Below are 25,261 nucleotides of genomic sequence, written 5' to 3'. Positions count from 1 at the left end.
AACTTTTTACAAGGACATGTGGTGATAGAACAAGAGTGAATGGCTTTAAACTGACAGAGGACAGGTTTAGATTGAATATTAGAAAGAAATTCCTTGCTATGAGGATAGTGAGCCCCTGGTGCAGATTGCCCAGAGAAGTTCTGGTTGCCCAGTTGCTGGAAAGGTCAAGGCCAGGATGGTGCTTTGAGCAACCTGATCTGGTGGAAGGTGTCCGTGCTCACGGCAGGGGGGTTGGAAATAGGCGATCTTTAAGGTCCCTTCCAACCCAAACCATGATCTTACGTTTTTTTCATTGAGGAGTTTTTTCCTGTAGTCTAAGTTGTAAGGCTTCAAAGAATGTTTGGACTGTGGGAGACTTTCTACTTCCATGTCTATTGAGAATCTATGCATAATCTGTTAATCTTTTTTTTGTAATTACTGATGCATGAGAGCAAGGATATGAAAAGAATATTTGGCACATTGCCAAAAATTCAGGAATTTATTACATTGTAGTAAGGACTTAGAAGTTGTGCACTAACTAAAAGGTAGGAGCAAAGCATTCCTGACTTTTCTCAGTAAATCTGCATTTACATCTTAAGAACTACTTTTTATTTTTATTTCTTTTAATTAAATTATATTAGTTGTTGTATCTCAGCTCTTGACTTCAAAGATTTTGTGGTTGCTTGTTTTTAAAATTTATCTAAAATCTTATTAAAGCCTTTTCACTGTATGAGATGATATGACTGAAAGTTTTTATCTGAAAAGGAAAAATATTTAATCTTTATTTTGCTTAATAGATAAAGCAGAGCAGAAAAAGGTAGGAAAGAAAAAAAAAGGAGGAGGAAAAGAAAAAAGCAAGGTAGCGCAGCGGTCTTCAGCTAAGGCAGCAAAAGCCCAAGCCCTTCAGGACTTAGCTGAACGTAAGTCCTCTTGTTTTGAAGCTAAAAACACAGACAGGAGTTATATGTAAAGCAAAGGGCTTTGCTTTAATTTGGTTTTGAACTTAACTGGGGGGAGGTTATAATTACTTTTTTTTTTCCTTTCAATTGAAATTCTTTATAGCTGACAAACTGAAGTCATTCTAACCTAATAAAATCTGTAACATAGATTAAGAGGAGTATATTGCAATACTTTGTTTTAGTGATAAACTGTCTTACAGTTTTTCTGTGTTTAAAAAACAACAACCCTTCCTCTTTTGTAATTTATTTGTTCAATATCCACTTTATACAGTAAATTGCAATTGGAGAGAGCAGAAATGCTTTTTTGTCGAAGGTCAGGGGAGCCAGGGGGCAGGCAGAAGTATTCACTAGAATTTGCTCCATGATGTAAATGTTTAATTTTTTTAATCTTTGTTCATGAAATACATATTGATTAATTTAATTCTTGTATTGATATATTCATACTAGTATAAAAATTAAGTAAATTCTTGGTTTGTGTATTTATAGTTAATGTTAAAAAAACCAAAACAGCAAAATACATTTTAAACAAACCACAAGTAAGTACTAATCAGACAACTAATCAATCAATTAAGATATTTCATGTTTACTAGCATGAACTATAAAAAATCTTCACAAAGGTACAATAAGCTGATATGCTTTTGTTTGCATTATGCTTATGTTTGCATACGTGTGGCATTTCCATGAGACTGTCAGCAAAAAACAATTATTAACTGGAATCATTTGCAGTTGCAGATCAACAGGTGAGAATAGGTAGAACATCTTTCTTTAGAGAAATAACTGCAAAGTAAAAATGAAATTTACTACATAAATGGGGTTCCTGCTTCTTGATTTGAATCCGGATTAAAATTAGTGATTTAAATAATTTTATATTACAGCAAACCAAGGTTGTTTTTTTTTAATCAGCAAATATATTTATTTAAATTCTGCCTTACATACCACTAAATGAGTTAAAGAGCAGTAAATTTTAAAATATATTGCAGGAATGTAGTTTGCTTTAAAGACAGCAGGTGTGGAATATTAAATGAGGTGTTTCATGTGGATATAAGTAATGTGACTAACTAGTACTCAAGCATGTCATGGGGAAAATAAAGCAAAGGTGAAGCAAAAGGATCCAAGAGATGTATTCTAGAAATTGTGCAAAGTAAGTGAAAGAGCATTAAAAACAAAGGCAGTGCTTCCACGTGAAAAATGACATGATATTAAGTTCTTTATCATGCCATTTAAAGCACAGCTTATGCTCTTTTCTGAAAGACAGTTAGTGTCCTGTGAAGAGGTTATTTAGAAAGATTATTAATTCAGGACTCAAGTACAATGGTCAGAGAACTATTTTACTCTACATTTGAACCAGAAAAGGCTTTTGGAGAAGAGTAAGAGGTGGGTATCACTACAGTAGAAAAGCAAATTTAAGATTATGAGACTGCAAGGAAAAAAAAAGTGCAGTTTGAAATAATACGGAATTACAATGCATTTTTGTTGTGAGATTGTGGCCAAAATAGGGAAATCTTGCCGGCTTTGTGAGACACATGGTCTGTAGAGTGGCCCAGGACAGTAGAACCACTGTTGTGCATAAAATAACATCTGAAACTAGGTCTTGGTTCAAAGTCAGACTCCAGAGGCAGTAGTTGTAAAAAGTTCCTGCATTGTTCTAGGGAATTTCATAACAGTGACTTTGCTTAATGCAGCAACAATTTTTTTCTTTTTTTTTTTTAAGTGACTTGAAAACTGTTTCATTCCCAGCATGATGAAAGTGCTTATTTCCCTGTTGCAAGCTTTCACTATACCTATTGACTTCAAGGAAATTTTTCATCCTTCTGATAAATGTGGGGTATTTCTAAAGAGATATTTAATTACACCAGATACTGTTTATATTTAACTTTTAAAATGGCAAAACCTTCTGTATTCATTGCATTGTACATTCATGACCTTGTTTAGTTTCATACACATTGACATACTCATTACTTCTAAATACTTGGAAACTTCTCTTACAGGGTTTTCATTTTGTGTGGGCTGTAATGTTGTGGTGAGTTGACGCTGTCTGGCAGCCAAACCCCCACCCATCCATCTGCTCACTCCCCACAGTGCGAGGGGGCAGAGAATGAGGGCTGAACCTCTTGCCCACCCTTGGTGTACTTGGGTAGTGGAGTGAGAAACAGAAGATGTAATGGTGAGTGAGCTCTGCTCAGCAGTAGCTGATATTCTGGTGTGTTATCAGCAGCGTTTGGTCACGTATCTAAGACAGCACCATACAGGCTGCTCTGATGGAAGCTCAATCCCAGCCAGAAGCAATACAAACACATGCAGTTCTGAATCACTTGCACACTCAGACTGATGCCTGCTGCACCCCACAAATACTATATGAGTGGCATGATCACTGAAGCATGGGACTTGTTTCCCTATTCATCCAGTTGTGTGCATCCAGCTGCTCATTTTTTGTACAGTGAAAAAAGATCAAATAATATGTAATTTTTAAACCTACTTCCATAATATACAAAACCTTTCAAGTATTGTAATAGTATTATTAAAGTGGATATGATGTGCCTGGTTAATCATTTGCATGCTCTAATAATTTGTTCATTGCTGTTTATTGTCCGCCCTGCAGACATTTTATTTCACAACCCATCTGGACTAAGTATGACAGCTTTACATTCCACCTGGTATTTGATTAAATACTTTTATTTGAGAAGTACTTCTCACAAGCAATGAGATCATTATGCCTTGTGGCACATACTGTTCTGTAATGTGCAGGACATCATAGCTACTGTTGCTGTATTTGTAACAGATCAGATATGTCAGTAGGGACTGAGATTAAAGTGAAATTACAGCTTTGCTTTTGAACAAGTGGAAGCCCACAACTAACACAAGAGCTATGGTTAACATGGGAATCAAAAGCATGCAGAGAGAAATATTAAGAATCCACTGGAAAGTAACTCTTAATTACCTTTAGCTTATATTTAATTGGGTAATTGAATATCTGGAAGAATATTTAAGATGCAAACATATTGTACTTCTTTGAGAATAAAATGTTGCATGCCTTCTAAATAAATGCATTTTAAGTCTGATAAATTGTATTTTCCAGCCACTTACCTATTTTTCTTTTTCCTTTTTTTCTTTGTATGCAGATAGCATTATTTTATTTAATTTCACAGAAAACACCTCTTCTTAAAGCAACTTCCAGTTGAATATTTACTAAACATAGGACACAATTATTCTATATTTGAGGTGAAGCTGAAGGGAACAATGACAGACACAGAAAATTTTACTGGAGTGTTGGATGAGGATAGAATCATAGAATCGTTTAGGTTGGAAAAGACCTCTAAGATCATTGAGTCCAACTGTTTACCTGTACTGCCAAGCCCACCACTGAACCATGTTCCTAAGTGCTACATCTACTAATCTTTTAAATACCTCCATGGATGGTGGTTCAGCCACTTCCTTGGGGAGCCTGTTCTAATGGTTAACAACTCTTTCTGTGAGGAAATTTTTCCTTAAAAAACTTTCTGATGAAAAACAGATGTCACAACCTGTGTACTGAAATCCTGTCTTCATATGTTCTGAGACAACTAAGGAAAAGTAGAAAGAAATAGGTATCTTCCTTTTGGAGCTGTCTTTTCAGTAAAACCAGCTACTTATATTTCAAGTATTATGGTTTAGATGTTTAATTTCCCTTCAGCATGAATGAACTCTCAGACATCCTTGGCTTCTCTTCATCATTCAGGAATTAGCAATGGCTTCTTGATAAGAGTGGGAGATGATCATCTGGTTGCCTTGTGCAACAGATTTCTGGGGTTAACAAAGTGAATGTGCCCCTGTTTTTATTCCTTGTCTATAGCAGAAGTACAGGAAAACAGGCTTCTGTAAGATATGTGGGATAAGAGCTATGGGGTCAGCCCATCATGCTTTCTGAGACAGCCATCATTACTTCCATTTTTTCATCTCCTTGACAGAAGCAAGGTCCGTAATCCTGGCATACAGGCACTGTGTTTCTCAAATTACTTATCTCAATAATCATATCCCTTGGCAGTAGTGGCCAGTGGCTTTGGGTCCTTTTGTTGGCAAAATAAATTTTGCCTTCACTGTTGAGAAGTGTTTAACTAGTACTGACTAATCAGGATGTTTTTACTTCTACAGAGATTGTATGTATTGTTTTCATTATACTAGTATCTACTTTTTTTTTTTAAATTTGAAGAAAAACAAAAGAACAATGTTGAAAGTTACCTCTGACCTGTCATATTTTTAGGTTGCATTTTCTGTTACTAATTTATGTAAAGTAAGTGTAGTATGCAAAGGCTGTTGATTATTTAAATAAGGTGTTTTTCTCCATCTATGGCTTCTTTTTCAAGTACATTACAATGAGCTCTTCTTTTGAATAAAATAACAGGGTCAGACAAAGAAAAGATTAACAAAAATAAGGCAGAATAATTTAGTGTGAGGTACAACTACATTTATTTACTGTATTCCTTTTTCTAAAACATTTTAATATTTTCTGTGTAGAACCTCCTGTACCAACCCATCCAGAAATGGTTGTGTTTGCTGGCTGTATACCACTGCATTTGTTTGAAGAGGATATTTTTTCATTAACACGAATGGTAAGATTCTGTTCTGCTCTCAGGACAGGAAAGCATTACTTGTTTTATTATCAGAGTATTTCATTTTGTTGCAACTATGTTGTAACAAAAAGAATACAATTAGCACAGTGAAACAGTCACTAGGTGATGACTATCAGTTAAATTTGCATCTTGGTACTGTTGTGTTCTGAACATGCATTTTCCTGCCAAAGCCTGCTGATTTCATTTCATTTTCCTCCACTTGCCACTGGATCCCAGAAGCTGAAGTCTGCTGGGAGAGACTAGATGTAGACTAGACAATGTATGATGATGAGATACTTCTGAATGGAAAGTCTAATTATTTTAAGGGCTACTTGAAAAACATGAGTTTTAGTTTTTGTAAGACTTCAGTTAAGACTGATTTGATATACATTTTACAGTATGTTGTTTGCTTTTATATAAGTAATAGCATGTTTATATCAATTTCTATCATTGGTGTTGTAACTGGTGAAAGCAGCTTGAGATAGTGTAGCAGTTCATTCAGCTGGGGTAAAAGCAGCACTTAAATTTCCATTTACTCACTCACACTCTTCAGAAAGCTTTTTATAATGCCAGAGCAGGCTTTCTTGATTTGATTATTAATTAAGTTTCCTTTTTTTGTACATTTAAATGATATCTATCATAATTATATCATTAAAATTTAAGCTGCCTTCTCAGGAAACTGGTAGGTTTCATAGAATAAAGAAATTTCCAGAAATGGTTTGCAGGTGTTACGCTTTAGTGTACTGAATCTTGCACCATTTTCTTTTTTAAAATTGTGCTATTTTATGCTATTTTGAAGATTAAGTTATCTATGACTTTATTTTTAGTTCTTGGTCAATGCTGTCTCTGCTAATAATAAGTAATATTAGTCATCAAAAAGCAAAGTGGAAGTGGGGACATAGGGTTATATCTTTCCTGCCACCTAACACCCTGTGTCTCACACTTGACTACAGTCTGTTGGCATATAGAGATTACTGAAAAAGAGGTATGGCAGACCAAATAGGATGAGACACATGAATCTATATGTCTAAACCAGTCTTTTAGTAAAGACTTGATAGAAAGATGGAAGTTGACAGAAGTTAAATATAGAAGTGTTGTGGATTTCTTATGCATACCCACCCTCCCACCCCCCTCCCCATTTTCAAACTTTATTCAAGGGCTGAGGTGTACTACACTGGTTGAAATAAAGTTTGGAAAATGGATTCACTGGGATAAGAGTTGCTCCCTAAATGTGGAGAAAATTTTGTCATTGACTGCAAACTGCCAGAATTTACCTCCAGAATTTTTGCTGTATCCCTTTTAGCTTTGCTTTCTAGTATGGATGTCCTTGGATTGTTGTGGCTTGAATTTGTCTTTTTTTGCTCAAATAAAATGAAAAAAAACCAGTAACTGAGTCATACAAGTGTGTGGTGTACTCAATAAGTTCTTCTCTACCTCACGTAAACGGTTATCTTCAAAATCCTTTCTTGGACATTTTAACTGGCATTTTTAATGTAATTCATTCCCTACTCTTCAAATAACTGTCAACCACAACATTCTCTGCAGAGTTCATAAATACGGAAATTCAGGAACATTTTACAATGATTAGAAGCAATCAGACTTGCTGATGAGCATGTCAAAGAAATAAGTTATTGGTGATTTATTTAGCATGTAAAAGAAAGCGTGCTTTTAAAATTAAAAGGACATACGAGTATTGTAACAGAACTTTCAGTTGTGATGTTAAGTACTGGACCATTATTATTTTAATGGGAAGAGCACCACTCAATGTCCACATCTAAAATTGCTCTTAAGTGTGTTCCTAAGGGCTTTGCTGTACAGGTCAACTGCAGTGTCTTTAATGTGTTTTGTAAATGAGCCATCAAATAAAAAGCTTTGCTTTAATGATGTGTTGGTTCAAAGTAATACTACCTTACAGAGATTTTACAAGTTATCTAAAAGACCAATTGATTTTTGAATTCTGCAACTTCATAAATTCAGCGTGAAGTAAGGACTTTCTCCCTCAGACAAAGTATTTTTAAATATGATTATTTAAAACAAAATGTTGTGCCTATGCTTCCTTGCGTATTCATTCTCTTCGCTTATTATGGTTATATAAATATGTTGAAAGAACCGATGAATCTATTATGAAAAGTAAAATACATGTAAACATTTCTAAGCATACCTTTTCTGCTGAATATCAAATTATAATTAAAATGTTTTTGGATAGTCTTGTCAGGTGAACTATACTAATTTCATTTGTTATACAACCTGTTAGATGCTTTTGTGTACAGTGTTCTTTTTTGTTAGACAGATATGGTGAGAAAGATCTGACCCAGTCAGATTATCCTTCCATGTTTCATAGGCTGATTCTTCAGAGAAAATGAGGCAATATGGGCTTTCCCACATACACAGCCATCCTGTCCTGATCACTAGAACGAGGTCCTGTCCTCTGGTAGCACCGCCAGAGCCACCACCAATTCCTTCTTGGAAGCTTTTCCGTCAGAAAAAGAAAGTTATTGTGACATCTGAACCCCAAGGTTTGTCTACTAAAAATTCCAAAATAAATGTGTAATTACATTTTAATTATTTTAAATATTTTTAGGACCATACTTATCATCTGTTAGCTTAATTTCAGTTGAACTCACTTTTGCATTACTTCCTCTTAGTGATATTTTTTACATGCGTTGAGAAGTGTCTTTATGTTAAAAAAAAGCATTACTGGAGCAAATGAAGAGGGAATGTTATCAAAGCAACACTGCAGCTCTCTGATGCAGAGCCATGAAAGCTTCTGAACACCTTTTAAAAATTTAAAGTATGTGACAAGTCCTGCTGCATCAATTCATGGTTTTAGAGTGAATTTTTTTCCAGGGTTTGTCTGTACTGCATAATGGAGTTAAATGCATGATATGAGATAGCTTGAATATGAGTGTTACAGGCAGGCTAGCAAAGTATACTGGGATAAGAAGGCAAAATGTGCTGCCATAGTTGTTTTGAGCTACACTGGATAACCTTACATATAGGTTAGGCAAGCTTTTTAATAATTTGCAGGCTGAGGATCAGAGAATGAAGCATTTATTTTTCATCATATGTCACCTAGAACCACCCCTGGTTTTCTATTCCATTCAAGTGCATGTGATGATACTTGGAGATTTAGGGGTGATGAATTTCCATTGGAAATTATTTCTCAAAATTAAAAATATTAAATATTTTTATGAATGTATATATTTAACAAGTTGCTTTTTTCCCAGAGCCTGTGGAAGAGAAATCTGAAGAACATGTTGAGATTGCTAGTGAATTTTTTAATTACAAATTGAATGTTATGAGAATACCAACAGACACGTAAGTATATAATGTAGTTTCAGCATTAGTACTGTGAAAGTACACTGTGAAAGTGCAATGGCTTTTCTTTGCTCATGTCACAGGAAAAACTGCTCAGATCATGTCTGAAGCACATCAGGACAAAGCCCTCTGTTGATGTATTGATGTCAAGTAATTAATCAGTGATCAGTGAGCTGTACATTTAAGATCAATATTGGCAATACAACAGCTAAATCACTATCCTAGATGCTCACAAAATGTTAATAAACACCTACAAACTTCTGAACACCTTTCTGTATCTAAGCCCAAGAAGTTCTAATCAGGCACAGAAGCATAAATATGCAATTCTGCCCACCCTCCTGTCATTGAGGGTTACAAGCACCTACTGTTTTGGGAGTGCAGCACACACCTCCCATTGGAGATGCAAGTTGCAGGCTTTGACTGCTTCTCCCTACAATCTGCTGATATTCATGCTGCTGAGAAAGTTTACCCGGGGATGGACATGCCCACATTCTCAGGGCTTCTGATACTGGAGAACAGGCAGCACTGTCAGGTGCTTTGCCTGATTCTCTACCCAGTGGGCCCAAAGATGTAGGATATTCAATAGATCACTTGTGCCAGAAATACGAATATTCTTTGTTGTATTTCAAATTTTTTCTCAAACTGCTGGTCTTTTTTAATTCTTACACATAACAAGGAAATCATTGACTGGACAGTCAGTATTTTCATGGGTATCACATGTTTGACATGGAACACTTAATGTTTATGAATAAAAGAGGCTATTCTCTCTTCATGATAGTTGTTACAACAAGCCTGGGAGTGCAGGTGAAGAACCTCATGGTCAGAACACAGCTTTGTATAAATGCTTTGTGTTAAAGACTGTTTGGAAGTCCTACAAACCCTTGAAAACCAGAGTTTTTGTACAGGGTGTCTTAGAAAATTTTCAGCAATTGGTGTATACATGACTTCTGGTCAATACTCCATGCTCAGGATAATATTTGCTCCCTGACAAGAAAAGAAAGATTGCCATGAAGTGTTTCAGAGCCATGGTTTTTCTCCTATTACCCACTGCATAATGTATTTCTGTCAGGCTTCATTTTATGACGTGAACATTCAGCAGACAAGTTCTAGAATTACTAATGCTATCTCTTTTATCCTGACTGAGCTTCTGTCGCAAAGCATTGAATGTATCATATACCCAGTGTACACCAAAAGGTTTAGGTAATTTTGAAGGATATGTCTATTCTTGAGACTGAGTCCAACAACAGGTTGTACATTGTTGGAGACAAGTGTACTTTCTTAGGGTGTGTACACCTTTTCTTAAGTACATCTCTAAGTAAACTGACTAAATCACATATGTGGCAGGTTCATAAATCACATATGATTTTGATCATCATAATTGGATGGACTGATAATAAATCAGTTAGATATATTTAATTTTTTTTTTAACAGCAGCATTTGTCCATGGAAGAAATGACCTTGGAATTTTCTGGGAACGTAATTGTTTTGCTGATACAATTGCATTTTGTTGGTTAAAAGTACTTAAATTACTGTTTGTTTTCAAACAGTAGGAGTAGAAATACATTATAATGCTCTAAGCCATTAATAGGCTATCAAAAGAATGAGAGATTAATAATGAAGATGCTGAAGTATTTGCATGTTAACAGATTTTATATTGTTATTTCATTTTTGATAGATTGCTTCCTGGTCAACCTACCCCATTTTTTGAAGGATAGTTTATTTAATGTTCTAAGTTTCCATGACAATCAGCTAATTTAATCTTTGTGATTTAATTAAGAGGTAGCAGCCAAAAATATATTGCAGGTATTAACATTTCAATTAAGTAATATAGCTGTGTAAATAAGATAAGGGACTTAGATACACAATTGGGACTGAAAGTTTTTAATCTCTTGCTTTTATTCTAGTAAAATATTTTTAAACAATCAAAGGCAAGATAATTATGACCATTACAGCAAAGGATCTTGATATTTCATTATCTGAGTCCTCAAGAAAGGGGCTAAATAACACATGCTTAGATTTTACTTTGTTCTTTATTGCTGTAATAACACAATTACACACTTAAGTCTAATTGTCATGTATGGAAAATTGTTTTGGTCTTGTTCTTCTCATTCACTTAACAAGCCAAGAGTTACTTGTATTTCCATTAGTTTTTACTTCTGCCTCCAGTGGAGTCAGCAACAGAGCTTTCTTTTACTAGGACCAGAATAGGCCTGCACAGGTTTCCTTGGTTATCCTGTGTTTTAGCTGTCTGGTAGCTATGGAGACCCGTTTTGAGGGAAAAGACAAAAACTATCCTGACAGAAAACATTTTTTTTTTTGCCCTACCTCCATTCAAGTAGTAGTTTTTTCTTGTCTAGGGGCCATGGTAATTTATTCCCTTCTGGCGTTATCATGTAGTTTTCGGCTGGCTTGGGTTTTGCATTTTTGAGGGTTAGTAAAGGGGTCTTTCTAGCATAGGTTTGTTTGTATATAGGTTTGTGTGTAGTGCCAAGCAAGTAATGGCAAGGAATATATGAAAATAAAGATTCTGTGCTGCCCTAGGAATCTCTCAAAAAAGAGGAGACTAAAATTATTTTAATGAAATTCTGTTAAGAATAGTTATGAAGACTGTATTTTGAAAGAAAATCTATGGATTAAAGTGTTTGAATTATCTTTTATTATTTAGCCACTTTCCAAACTCTACCCTCAAAAAAGGATTTCATTCTCTATCCCATCTCACTTCTGTTACTGAAACTGATGAAAATGAAAGTGACAGTAATGTGGATATGAATCAAACTGGGAGACACTCAAATGCAGAAGATTATTCTCAGGTAATATTTCTATTTTTTTAACTTGACCTAGTTTTATATTACAAAGGATAGTGAAAGACAAAACAGAAAATATTTAATACTGAAATATGGGTTTTCAAAGATATTTCAGAAAGCTTTTTTCCCTTGCTATGTTAGTAACTTCCCTAGCCTTCCCACTTTATAGGTATATTGCTGTGTATTGGGTGGGAAATCTTTCTTTATATCTTAAACTTTTTTTTATGATTTTTTCTCAGATTCTGAAATTTCTATCGCTAACATTATCTTGGTTTTGCTCTTTAAAATCTTTTTGATGGAAGTATCTTAAGAAGATAGTCTGCAGTCTTTTAATTATTTAATACTAATATTTATTAATAATAATATTAATATTTAATATTAATCTTAGTTAATATGATTATTAGTTTATTTTGGCTACAGTGAAAGATGTTCCTAGGCATGTAACTAGAAAGATTTAAACTTTATTAACGCACACCTTAATATGGCATCCTCATTTAGGACTGAATGGAAAGTCTTCTGGGTAGATCTAGAAAAAGAGTTAAGGTTTCACTGCTCAGTTGTCCTGCTGTTAAATTTCAGAAACTCTGCTTTCTAAAGGAATCCTCAGCCATGATTTAGACTCTCAGGCTTCCTGTGCAACATGTTGAGAGAATGACATTATTACTACAAACAGGTTCACTAGGTGCAGCACTGACATCAAGTTGGCTCAAACCAACCAAGCAAATGCTAGTTGCTAGGTAGAAGTCTCCACTGTAATTTTCCAAGATAGATAAGATGAATCTTACTGAAGTTTAATAAAACATTAGGATGACTTTGGGAAGTTGTAATTACTGGTTTTTATAATTTTTTTTCTTGTTTCTGTTTTTAAATTGGAATGTGTAAATACTACCAAAGTCTGCTTTTAGATAAATCTTTAACAATATGCTCCTTCTAATGTTTAAATCTTACATGCTTAACAGAAAAAAAAGATAGTTTCAAAGAGTATAATTTCATGAAAAAATATTTCATATAAGGAAATAATAGGCAACATAGAGAAATAGACAAATAGTAATTTAAAAACAAACAAACAGAACTTCACTGAAGTTATTTAATTTGTTCAATGTCTACTAAAAACCCCAACGTGGCAGTGCCAGCATCTCTTCAATTTCATACTTACTGCAGCAAATGCTACTCAGAAGACAATTTGATAGCATTTCTCTTTTGACTTCTTTAAGAAAATTGGGGGGAAAAGCAGTCTAGGCAACATATAAGTGCTTTCAACAATGTTATACTCAAAATCTGGATCTGATTCAATTATCCAATTATATGTTGGAAAAGGTGATATTTCAATTTGTAAATGTTTCCTATGGTTCTTCCCACGATATTTCTTTTCTCTCTGAAGTAAAGAGGGAGTACTTCTTCCATATATGTTAAATTCAATGTCATTATGATATAGAAAATAACTTATAAAATGTATTCATCCATAGTGCTGTGTAAAGGAAAAACAGCAACCAAGGTCTTACTCACTCAGTCCAGCAGTAAAGATGACCTAATTGTTTTAAAATCTCTACTTTAATTTTCTGGGACAAAACTAAGGAATATACTTGGGGATAACAATTATGGTATGTGGTTGATGAATAGTGATTTTCTGTAGGGTTAAAAAATCTGTTGGAAGACAAGAGACATACTATTAGGAATAGTTCATGATCTTCATGAACAAAGAAAACAAAATTTATTTTAGTTAACTTTGAAATGAATGGGAAGTAATTTTCTATGTAATTTTTGGAGTGCCTATTTATGTCTCCTCTGCAGAGTACACTTATACCATTTTTGTGTTTCAGATCTATATCCATAATGTGTGTTTAGAAAATGTAATGTGTGGACATCGTTAGTGGATTTAATGATTTTAAAACAAGGCAGTTTTGTAGTGAAGAAGAATACTTTACAATAGGATAGATCTGTGATCTATGATTCTGCGGCATATTTAGTTATTCATTATTTTGTGTACATTTTATAAACAATAGCCTAATTAGTACCTCATAGTACTTTACCTTTAAAAGTCTTTTTAATAATGGCATCATACAAAAATCATTGCAAAAGCAGCAGGGTAAAAAGGAGCTGTAAGTAGCATCCTATAGTATATAATAATTATTGCTTTCATTACTTCATTCTCTAGGTGTAGAAACACTGATTTGGTTAATTGCAAATTAATAGACAATTATGTGCTGGAAACATCAAAGCAGTGTGAAACATCCCTTAGATTTTCACCCTTAGTCCAAGAGTGATTTAGAAGGCTGATCTATCACAGCAGGACATGCAGTCAAGGAGAGACAAGGGCGAGTATGAAAATACATGAAAGAGAGACACTGATAAAACTGGAATGGTTGAAAGAAGACATGAATGTGACGTGGGCTGAGGGCAATCTGATTCAGACATGAAATGAAAGAAGTTATGAGCAGCTAATTGACTTGTACATGAACTTTACTTTTGCCTCAATTTAAGCCTCAGCTGAAAAATGCGATGCCTATTAATAGCTAAAGTATGAAAGTAGAACTTCATTTTTACAGATTAGAAAAGAAAATTATTCTTAACTTGGAGAACAATCTTCTTTTTTTCACATATTAAATCTTTTTAAATAAAATTGTGTGGATACCTCTGGCAAATTATATAAATCATAATGGGAGAGCTTGCTTTCTGCACTTTTAAAAATGGAAATAATAATAATATATATTTTTTAAAAACAAATCAATAAGTGATTAAAAAAGAAAACGCTGATAGAGAAACTTTGGTATCCCAAATTCACTAGATTATTGCTAATTTTTAGAATTTTTTATTGCAATATACTGAATGTGAATAACTTTGTCTCCATTTTAAACTGTGTGATTGCCAGTCAGGAGACATCTGCTTTAAAACCTTTGATACAGATTTGGTAAATCTTGGGGATACAGCAGTTTTATGCTTTAAGCTGACTGAAATTCAGTCAGCTGCTGTGCCAGATGCTCAGCAAGTTTAAATTGGCATATTTCAATTCACTCCAATGTAAACTGCATGAAGTAACATTACTGAATATCTGATTCACTGTTCCTAAGGTCTGTTGTCACAGAAACAGAGACTAGTAATACATGAAAGATAAAATTTTAGGAGCTGGATGTACCTTCTTTGAGAAATAGCAAGTTGAAAGACATGCTGTTATCCCTCACGTCCCCAAAATGCTCATGCCAAAAAATAGAAATTCTTTATTGTGGAATTTTTCAAACTTTTTTTTTTTGCTCTTACTTTCCCATTCCCTGATTTAACAGTCCTAAAAGCTTTTTGGATTTGCATTAGGAAATAATATTTTTAAATATCTATTTTTGTTAGTTAAATTGATCTTGAATCACTGTTATTAAGAAAATGCATTTTGTTAATTTTTTGTTTAAAAACTCCATGACATAGGGCCAAATTCTTTAATGGAGAGGCTCTCTTTTATTCTTGTTCAATTGGAATCTAAGTAATTTATAAGTGTAGGACACATTGAAATACATGTAAAAGTATTTTACGGCCAGGAAAAAAACCAAAACAGTCATCATATGTAAATTGCACAGTCTTTCAGTTCTATGCAACAGCAATCTTGTCAAGCACTTGTGAGAGAAAGATTATCCTGGAGTAGTGTTTCCTTGTAGATCTGCCATTCAAAACCTTATTAAATATTCTTCATCATCATGAATTTTTCAATAGAATTTATCTCCAATTCCATTGAGAATAAAGCTCAATGTGTTCTGTTTGAGGAAATGCAAAGCATGAAAATCTAATCCAAATATGTTTACCATCAGTTTGTGCAATGGCTACGAGATATTTTAATAGACTGACCTGATTGCTGTATTCATAAATCTTAAGCAGAACACTCATATTTCTCTTTGTGGCTTCTTCAGTGTCAAGCTTCCTGGCAATGCTAATTTCTAGAGTAAAAGTGTTAGTCTCCCCTCTCTACCAGTGACATAAACAGAATAAACTTCTTCTTTATTGTGCATGTTTCCTTCATTTTTCTTACTCCAGTCTATCCGTTTATATATTCTAACTCAATCTTACCTTCTGGTGTAGAGCTGACACCAGTTTATTTAATTTGCTCTGTTGTGTGCTCTTTTCTTGTTCCCCATAAACATTACAGACTGTTGTGTCATAATAAAGTCTTTCTTCTTCTCATTCTAATACTTCCTATGATATATTTCATAAGTGCAGTGATTTGGTATTGAGTCAACTGGAGGGCTAGGTAGAAAATAAAAAAGAAAATCTATTTTCTTTACAAATTTTATCGTTTTAAAAATTAGTTCAACCTGCATAAAATGAAAATTCCCTGCTTTTTATTTTCAGGGAAAGGATTATACATGACATATGAGGCACATGAATTAGAAGAGGGACTTGAGAAGAGGCATTTAGACATTTGTGGTATAGAGAGACTATTTGATGGGTCCACAATTGTCTACTTGCTTATCCATATTGGGCAGCTTCAACATTAGAGACTGAATAAAAGATAAGCCAAGTTGGTAATCCAGTATTTCAAAAGTATTTCTATACCTGAGTTTGTGCACAACTTTTCAGATGTTTGTTCTTTTGTACCATTGCCTGTTTTCAAAACCCATCTCTGTTCCCTTGTCTCACATCACAGCTAAAATGAGAACTGATATTCCATTTAGTGAACATAGTGGCTGAGGAATAAAAAATAGACTGTGTCAAGTAACTGTAGATTGAAAACCCTTCAACATCAAACCTAGAAATTTAATACAGGGTTAGATCTGAAGAAATATTTTGGTTTTCTTTGTAATTTTGAAGGATTTCAAATGGATTTTTATTCTTAAAAAGTGAATACTTCAAACTTTGTTTCTTCAACTGCAGTTATATCCAGAGAGCTTATTTTGTGAAGACTTGTTTTTTTCACAGAATAACTGGTGTGTAAAGTTTTGCCATGCATAATTTCTACAGTAGAAAAGGCTACTGTTTTTATAAGAATATCAGATAAGTATGAAAACTTATTATTTGGTAGACTTGAAAAAATATAGCTAATGTTAAGAGGCTGAAAAATATGATTGAATCCTTTAAAGAAACAAGATAGCTCTAAATTTATGAATTACTGTTATTTTTACAAATATACATTAAGGATTATGAAATATAATGGATGATAAATTAGACTTTTAAGTTAACTACAGAATTTTCCTCACAATTTTCAATCAGATTTACCTTTCATTGAAGGACTAACAGTAAGTAATTCTCCCAGAATTTAATTATGTGCATCCTGCCCTGTTTCACAACTGGATCTAGATTTCTTCTTATTTATTTCTTTATCAGGTACTGTGGCAGCAGAGCTGACCTTTCAGGCAGTGTGTATTCATTAAGGAGGAAAAATGCCTTTATTTTCTCTTTCTTTGCCAGTGTCTTAGGCACTGTAATGAGGCAATAGTATAAAAGAATGAGGACTTTCTTGACACTCCACCTGTCTCCAGCTCAGTGACAATTAGGTAGATGAACACATCCTGTACCTTTAGAAATGCAGACAGCTTTTGACTGTGTTATGTTTGTGCTCCAAAAACTGAGGAACTGAGCCTATGGGAGTCTCCACACAGCTGTGGCTAGACTGGTTTCACAGCTCAGACTGGATGAAGTTACTAAGCATCCAGATTTTCCAGGTCACGTTCTTCTTTGCTAGAAATTCTATTGATGCAGTTTTTGATGATTTTCTGTACCTCTCCAGGCTTTTCTGCTAACAGCTGTTAGTGCGAACAAGGCAGCTCTATATTAATCTACCACAAGTCCATACTAGAAGCCTGGATCATGCGTACTGTCCATGAACATTATGTTGTGCAGACATTGCAGGCTCCAAGGTTTATACAGTCTACCTCATACTTTTTATACTTTGGACATGCCTAGGATTTCTGAGAAGAAACTTGATAAATTGCACAGCTGGCATGTAATCTGTTTGGTAAATCCTGTGACTCCAGGAAATTTGGCAATACTGGAATCTTGCAAGTTGTAGGGTCACATGCAGAAATATGACAGCTCTGTGCATGCGGACCTCGGAAGTCACAGTTTAAAGGGAAGAGATAGTCCATGTGATTTGCAGACTCACATGTTGAGACATGACAGTTGATGTGACATGACAAGTTAGTACTGCTTGACTTGTTTTGAACAGTTGTGTGTACAGAATTCTGGAAACAGGAACTGAAGTACACAGGCATTTGCAATATCCTATAGTGTCCTTTTCAGCTCATTTGCTCTAGAAAAACAAGAAATTAATCTAAAAAATAAGTGTAAATTTCAATATATTTCAATTACCAAATTCTTAACCCAACTGTTAGCAATTTCAGTGGTGTCTTAAATTTCTTTTAATTACTTTTAATATTAGATCTGTCCCCAGCTTTGACTCCTGAACATTTGAAAAAAAACCTGTAACAGATTTGGAATAGACTTTCAGATTTGTGCTGTGCAAAAATAGGACTTCCAAATTCCCTTAATAAACAATGTTACAGTTAAATTATGTGTATTAAATTATTTGCTACTTCCTATTTTGAGATAGAGACTCTTAAATCTGTAGGTTATTTGCTCAGATCTTTCATTTTGTTAATTCAGAGAATATCAAATACCTAAAATTTTGCCAGAAGTGAGATTCCTGAGCTTATTCCCATGTCCTCAGCTCATGGAGATTCTGTAAAATACTGCAGGAAGACTTTTACTGCAGCTAGAAATTAAAGTAGAAAGCCATAAATTTTCCTCTAAGGAAGCATTCCCAGGTCCCTTCATTTAATGTATGCAGGGTAGTCTGTAATAGGAGGGTTCAGGCAGACCTGGATTTCCAGCACAGTGACCTTGTGCAAGACACTGTTATGACCTGCCATCCAGTCTAACTCAGACTATAAATTATGTCAGTCTGCCCCTCAAAGTACATTTCTAGATTGTACTGAGAAAGAATAAAAGCAGCTCCAAGTCAGTATAGCTCCCACAGCTCCTCTTTGAAATCAGAACAGAAAATCACTCTGTGTGTCCAGCTGCTGGCCATGTCCATGCTACCAGTTTCAGCATCAGTACCTTTGACACGTGTGAAGATATTTGAATGTATATATTAGCTGTTTGGGTGGGGAGAAGGGTGACAAATTTGGTAAAGGGAGACCTGGGTTGAAAAGAAGCTTGCAAATTCGTTTGTAATAGCCTTTTTAGACTTTAAGATTCATCTTTATAAAGGCAAAACTCATCCAGCTAAGCCACTAAGAGTGCCACATTCAGATAGAAAATAAACTGGAAACTGTGCAATCTCTTTCTCCTGCTCTACCTAATTAAAAAAAAAAAAAAGAGGTGGAAGTGACTATTTTTCAGTGCATGTCATATTGCAGGAAAGAGAGCAGTCAGAAGGAAGGATGACTAGACACACATTTTTTAATCAAAGATTTTAATCTTTCAAAGAAAAGGGCCCTATCTTTGCAAAATGCATAAGTGGACTTTCTAAAAGGCTGGCTAACTTCATTTCAGCTTCAAGTGTAAGTATTGCATTCATATTAGTTCAGTGGCTCTAGCTTGGAGCTGGGGTTGACCAGGGTAAAGTTGTTTTCCAAAAACATTAAAAAAGAATAAGCTACTTTTTATTCATGCAATGATAGAAAACAAAAGATCCTACTGTAATCAAGGATGCTGTTGCTAATGACAGTTGTGTATTGTCACTTGCACAGTAAGAAATGCTTGTTGGAAAAGGAGCCCTCCATATACTTTTCCAGAATGGAAACTTAGAAAAAAATTGAATTGGTTGTAGAATAGGAGTAATTAGTTCTTAGAATAAAACTTACTTTATTGTCAAAAACCAGTAATATCAAAGAACATTGTTTTAATAGTGAAGTGGTAGGTATATGAAACAGCTTTTCTCTCAGACACGAGATCCCATGTACTTCTCTAGAAAAACATCAATTTGTCTATTGGTGCTATGTATGTAGGTATTATGGTGAAATTTGCTACTTTTATTTTTCATTTAAAAACCCAGCCCAAACCCTTGATGATAATTTACCAGCTTGTTCCTCTGTCTCTGGAAGGACTGCCCCAAAATCAGGTATTTTCTCTAAGAAAATAATGCAAGATTATAATCATCATCATTACTTTTTCTTGTTTTGTTTTTTCACCATACAGGAGACCTCTCCCTTGTGGCAACAAAATGCAGAGGTACCCGGAAAAGGTATGTGTGTGTGAAGTTTATCATCAGACTTTTGCCATTTCCGTGTTGTTTGGCCTCTGTGTTAATCCTCATGTATCATATATCGGGAGTCTTATTTATTTGTGGGTGTTGGTTTTACAGGAGAAGATTTCAAAGAACTGGTGATAGCATGTATAATTGCATATAGGAGAATCTTCAGTTTGGTATTAAAAAAAATCCAAACACTTCTCAGAAGTTACTCTCCAGGAAAAAGGAGAGTAACTGTGTACAGTGGATTTTGTACACAGAGCTCTCTTTTAAACACTGTGAATTATACTCTTCTTTTTTTTTCCCCTGAAAAATGGCAAAAAAGAACAAAAAAACCTTTCATTTTAATGAATATTCTTTTGAAATGTGTGTTTCATCACTGTTTGGAGAGTATTCAAAACTTTTGAAAATGAATACCTTGTTTTTTAAAGGAGTGCTTGATTTGGTCAGAAAAATAAGAGGCTTTTAAAAATATGAGCCTTCTTTTTAAAAGCAGGTTATCAGATTTGCTCAGTGCACAAATCTTTTGGGTCCTAAAACTGACTGCTAGGAAATACCTTTCCTTTTACCAGGGTTCTGAAAGGGAATCTCAGAGCAGAAGAAGGTTTGAAACATGTGGATAGTATTCAAGCATCATTTACACCACAATTCACACGTGGCACTCATGTTGGTTTTGTTTTTCAACTGTTCAGTACACACAGCAGTCTGTGAAGTGCACCTTTGCTTTTTCAGCATTTTGGAAGGTTGATTCTCATGGTTGGAAAAGGCTTAGAATGCCATTTTTAAAAACTTTCTTTATGAACCTCTCTTCCAGTAATTGAGAAGTACAATAAATACCATCTTAATTAAATAATGTGCAAAACTTCATCGCTTATACAGTAATTAAGCCCAGTAATTTCATCCAATAAGGTTAGATATTTTCACAGATTTTAACACTATCTTCGTTGTGGAAAAATGTGCAACCAGCAACCATCTCTGGCAATTCCCAAATGGGTAATACAAGATAAGGTTATAATGGGGGGGAGGGAACAATGAAAAACCTGGATCAGACTGCAAGTATACTGAAAGTGAGAATTTATTTATGGTATTTATATATCTGGAAGTAAATGTAAATCATACTTCTTCCAAACCTATACTCATAAGTTTGTTTTGTACTTTTGAGGACTGCTGTTAATTTCAGGTACTGTTTTGCTTGAATATCGTTTCTTATGAATTCTTGTTTTTATTAATACCATACTGGTAAAAAAAAAAACCAAAACAAAAAAAAAAAAAAAACCAAACCCCAAACCAGAAGAATTTCATTGTATCAGAATGCTACAAGTTAATGAGCTGGAAAAATACAACTTTTGGTTATTTTGTCACAGCTCAATGCCAAAAACCCAATAGAAATATGGTAGATTGCAGTAGATGTATGTTTATGCTTGCAGTGAATATGTTTGGAACTTGGAATAATTTTGTGATTTTCACTATTAAGTGACTCTCAAGTTAGTGTATCTCAATAGCCAGATTGCCATTTTTTCTGCTCACTGTAAAGTATGCTCCGAAGATGCCCATTGAAAAAAAGCTTCCATAGCACAACCAAGGAAAAGGATGATGTGGGCATATTTCCACCCTCTGGCCTAGAATGCTAATTACTCACATTACTACTATACTGAAATCTTCTGTACTCAGGTTCTTTTCACAATCTCTAGGCCATCTCAATAAATGTGTTGTCATTTCTCTATGCAAAATGCATTTATTCCAACTTCTCTTAGGTTATAAGGGCTACTTTGTATTACTGTTAGCTCAAAACTATTCATTATGAGTCTTTAAACTCCACAGAATACCTGATAGCCTAACTTGTGAAACAAAACTGAGAGGAAAAGATAAATCTTAAAAACAAAAAACGTGCTAATTATGAGTAGGAGAGCTTTAACAGACTTTTTAACATGGCTAAAAAGTGCTCAAATTTTGCAAAGTATGTGGAAGAGAATTCAGTAATTTCATCTCTTCAGAGTTTGGTTAAGGTCATTAGACAGTAAAATATATTAAAAGTGTTATGTCAGAAGGGTTTTTTTATTCACTTGAAGCAGATTCGAAGCACATTCCTGTTGGGAACAGCGATATTTTACCGGTAAACTCACACATATAAACAAAACCTTTCCTGGATAAGTGATTGCTTTTCAATAAGTCAAGCCTTTATTTTAGGATTCTCTGCCCTTATATGTTCATTAGATTAAAAAAATATTCTCATTAATCTACGCAGGCTGCTGAAGTCCATTGAGACTTACGGCATTGGGGTTAATTGCATTTTTTTCATAGCACTGCTTGCATAAATGGTAAGCAATAGTTAGCAGTTTGATTTATGTTCTTCTTATAGTTGTGTCAGCAAACTCTGAACAGTGCTGTGTTTGGAGTGCATGGGTCAAAACCTTGAGCCTTTTTGTTGACACTGGTTTTGCTTTCCTTCAGCTGCAGTGGAAGAGCTCTCTTTCCTCCAACCGTAGCCTGCACACACAATCGACAGAAAGGTTTATCTGTTAACTTTAGACAGGGTGGAGTGTATGTTCTGACTGAAGTGTGCAGAGTTCTACTGACTGATAGATGCTGAAGAAGGTCTGTTGATACTGCTGTTGTGCTCATGCTCAGAATGGATGAAGAAAAGCAACACTGAGCCACAGGACGATGGCACCAGGCATTGTCCTGCTCTGGTGACCCTTTTATCATCCCCTTTGTGATATGCACCTTTGTAAGCCAAGCACTGTGGCTACTTTACTGGAAGCCTAACACCCACGTTAACTTAAATTTAAGAAAAAGTCTAGATCTTTCAGCTTTCAGGTAGTTTTTCCACAGTTGAAGGAAAGGAAAAAGGCCTTTGATGCCTTTCCTTATATTGCATTTCCTTCAGTTCTGAAAAAAATAGAAGAAAACTGATTTAGAGCCATGCATTAACCACACATCTTTGTATGTCGTGGTGATAATGAAATATTACAAAGCATATTTAAATATAAATTATGTATGTTTCTAATAGCTTTCCAATTTTTTATACCTTATGTTGGAATATTACCTCATCTTTTTCCTCAGCAAGCATTCTGAGTTAATAGCTGTTCAATTCTTATATTCTCAGTTGTTGAGCTATTCTCAAAACGTTTTCTAGGGCCAAGTCAGACATTTTCAGTAACGATTTCTATGAATCGCCCAGAATGAATGCAGAGAAAGTGACATTACAATACAAAAAGTTATTGAGTGATTGCAAATTCTGTCTACATATATCTGTGTTTATATTTTGATATGAATCTGGCCTTACTTCTGATTTTCCTACAAGAAAAGTAATGTAATCCAGTTCAAATCTGTTTCTGTTTAGAGGTAGTTAGACTGATTTGTTTGAGTAGTATCATGGGGTGCTCATAATAGCATCATAGTAGCATCATGTAAGTACTAGAGGCAAGGCTAGGTTCTTTGTGTCCTCCACATTTCTGTGCATTTTTTCCATGGCTTGTAAAATGCTGCCTCATTAACCTTTCACTGAACAGGAGCTTTGGACAAGGAAATGTATTTTTCTTTGTATAGATGACCTTAGGTTTGCAGAATTCACATGTGTGTGTACCTAACAAGCTGATACTGAAGATTCTAGTGCACAGTTCAAAATGGGGCAGTTTATTGAGGCAGACTACTTAAACAGTTGCAGATTCAAACATTAAATTTCTATATAGAGTTTTTTCAGTCACCATTTTAGCTTTTTAAGTTAGTGGGATAGCTTTTATTTTTAAACTGTGTGGATAATAACTGCTGTATGGATAATTTTCTTGTAATATTGGGATAGTTTGCAAGACTGATACTGCTTTAACTTGCATATTGTCACTATTGGCTCTGTGTGTCTTTTTATCTTTGCAGAAGAATTACGTGAGAGTGCTGGTTTAGATTCAAAACAAATGTCAGAAAGAGCTGATACTGATATGAAGAGCCAGACAGGGGCTAAAGCAAAGGAAGAAACAGAGTCAGAAAATACTTCAGTTTCCAGGGTAACCTGGATTAGCTTTGAAGACTTCTGTATTTGTTTCCAGTAAGGAATAGAGGGTTTGGGTTTTGTTCCATAAAATATACAGTATAACAATGATAAAATTCAAAATATGACTATATGAAAATTATATCTTCTTAACAGATCTTTTTTGTATAACTATCCTGCCTTTCAGGGTGGCTTCAAAGCTACTCTTCAGACCAGACTTGCTGTCCCGGTGGACAGTGAGTCTGTAACTGCAGCCCTGCTCTGTGCCTTGGACATGTCCTCCAGAATACAGTGGATTACACAACCACCAGCTCCCTATAGCAGCTGTCAGACTGCAGCTGGGGTGGAAGATTATACCTCATGGAGTGATGTGGCCATTAGGTCCTTTTACAACCCATGAGGCACTGGGCAGACACAGTCTGCATCAGAACACAATTCTAATGAAAAAAAGTTGTAGAAATCTGTTGCCATCAGCATAGCTTTGCTTGATCAACTATGTGTTTTCTCTCACTCTGTTTTCAATGTAATTCCAAGGCATTTATACCATTGAAAGAATGAGTAAAGCTGGTGTACTTGTAGCGTATCTTTAGCTTCTGTCTTTCAGATTTGAAAAAGCTGGTACAATACATATCATTTAGAGAATCTAAGAGTGCTGAGGGAAGTAATTTTATCAGAGAAAATTCACCCAATGTTTTTTTTTTGTTTGAATGTGTAATTGAGATTTCTTTGTGAAGCTTCTGTTTTCATAAATGAGTGTAGCAGCTCTTAAGCTGCTCTCACTCTCTAAAGGAGAGTGCATAACTTTTATACCAGCCAGCAGTAAGGAACTTCAGGAATAAAAAGTCATGGAGCACTTTAGTCCTTGTTAAAGTTTGCCTGATACTTTTAGGTAGTCCCTGGTCCAGGAAGATAGGGTATTCAGAAAAAAAAAAAAAAAAAAAAAAAAAAAAAAAAAAAAAAAAAAAAAAGAGGCATCACAAGCAATGTAATTTCCTTTTGAAGTCTTGCTCACAGTGTCATGCAGAGAGAATGTGAAATATGAACTTTCTAACTTGTTAGCCAAATGTTAAAGTACGGTTGACCTTTTGTAGACTAATATTAATATTAATTAAGGTATAAAACATTTGTCAGTCTTATCTCTAAATGAGTCAGAGTTTATTTTCACAGTGAACTGATAAAATTGCTTTTAATAAAGGATCTCAATTGACCTTTGAAGAATTTATCCCTCAGAAGAAATTAGGCATCTAAGATTTTCATTTTACCAGTCAGTTCAGTTGAAAGCTTTTCCTTCTCTGACATGCCTACATCTCAGATACAGGGAAAATAAGAAGAATTTTCATAGTTCATATCAACTTTGAGAAGTGAGGAATATTTTAGTCATTTTAGGAATTGATATGTCAATAGTAGATCAGGATCCCTGCGGAGTTTCTGAGTAATCAAAACATTAGTTCTCATCTGAT

At 34.6% G+C, this 25,261-nt stretch overlaps 1 protein-coding gene across 4 annotated transcripts in view; it reads left to right on the top strand.

The window, feature by feature from the left end:
• The window catches only part of ADGB (androglobin), a 101,838-nt gene that overhangs the window by 30,817 nt on the left and 45,760 nt on the right, over positions 1-25,261 (top strand). For 3 of the 4 annotated variants that reach the window (XM_085055613.1, XM_085055611.1, XM_085055610.1), the window contains exons 9-15: positions 777-899; positions 5,430-5,524; positions 7,866-8,040; positions 8,752-8,842; positions 11,508-11,652; positions 19,765-19,810; positions 23,690-23,858. In XM_085055613.1, the coding sequence (XP_084911739.1) occupies positions 777-899; positions 5,430-5,524; positions 7,866-8,040; positions 8,752-8,842; positions 11,508-11,652; positions 19,765-19,810; positions 23,690-23,858 (844 nt within the window). The remainder of the gene's footprint in view (positions 1-776; positions 900-5,429; positions 5,525-7,865; positions 8,041-8,751; positions 8,843-11,507; positions 11,653-19,764; positions 19,811-23,689; positions 23,859-25,261) is intronic. The other variant, XM_085055612.1, reaches the window with a different exon arrangement.

The sequence above is a fragment of the Lichenostomus cassidix genome, chromosome 3, assembly GCF_008360975.1.
Source record: "Lichenostomus cassidix isolate B80296 chromosome 3, HeHo_3.0, whole genome shotgun sequence".
NCBI lineage: Eukaryota > Metazoa > Chordata > Aves > Passeriformes > Meliphagidae > Lichenostomus > Lichenostomus cassidix.
Note: the sequence above shows the minus strand (reverse complement) of the source record. Positions and strands in the feature narration are given on the sequence as shown.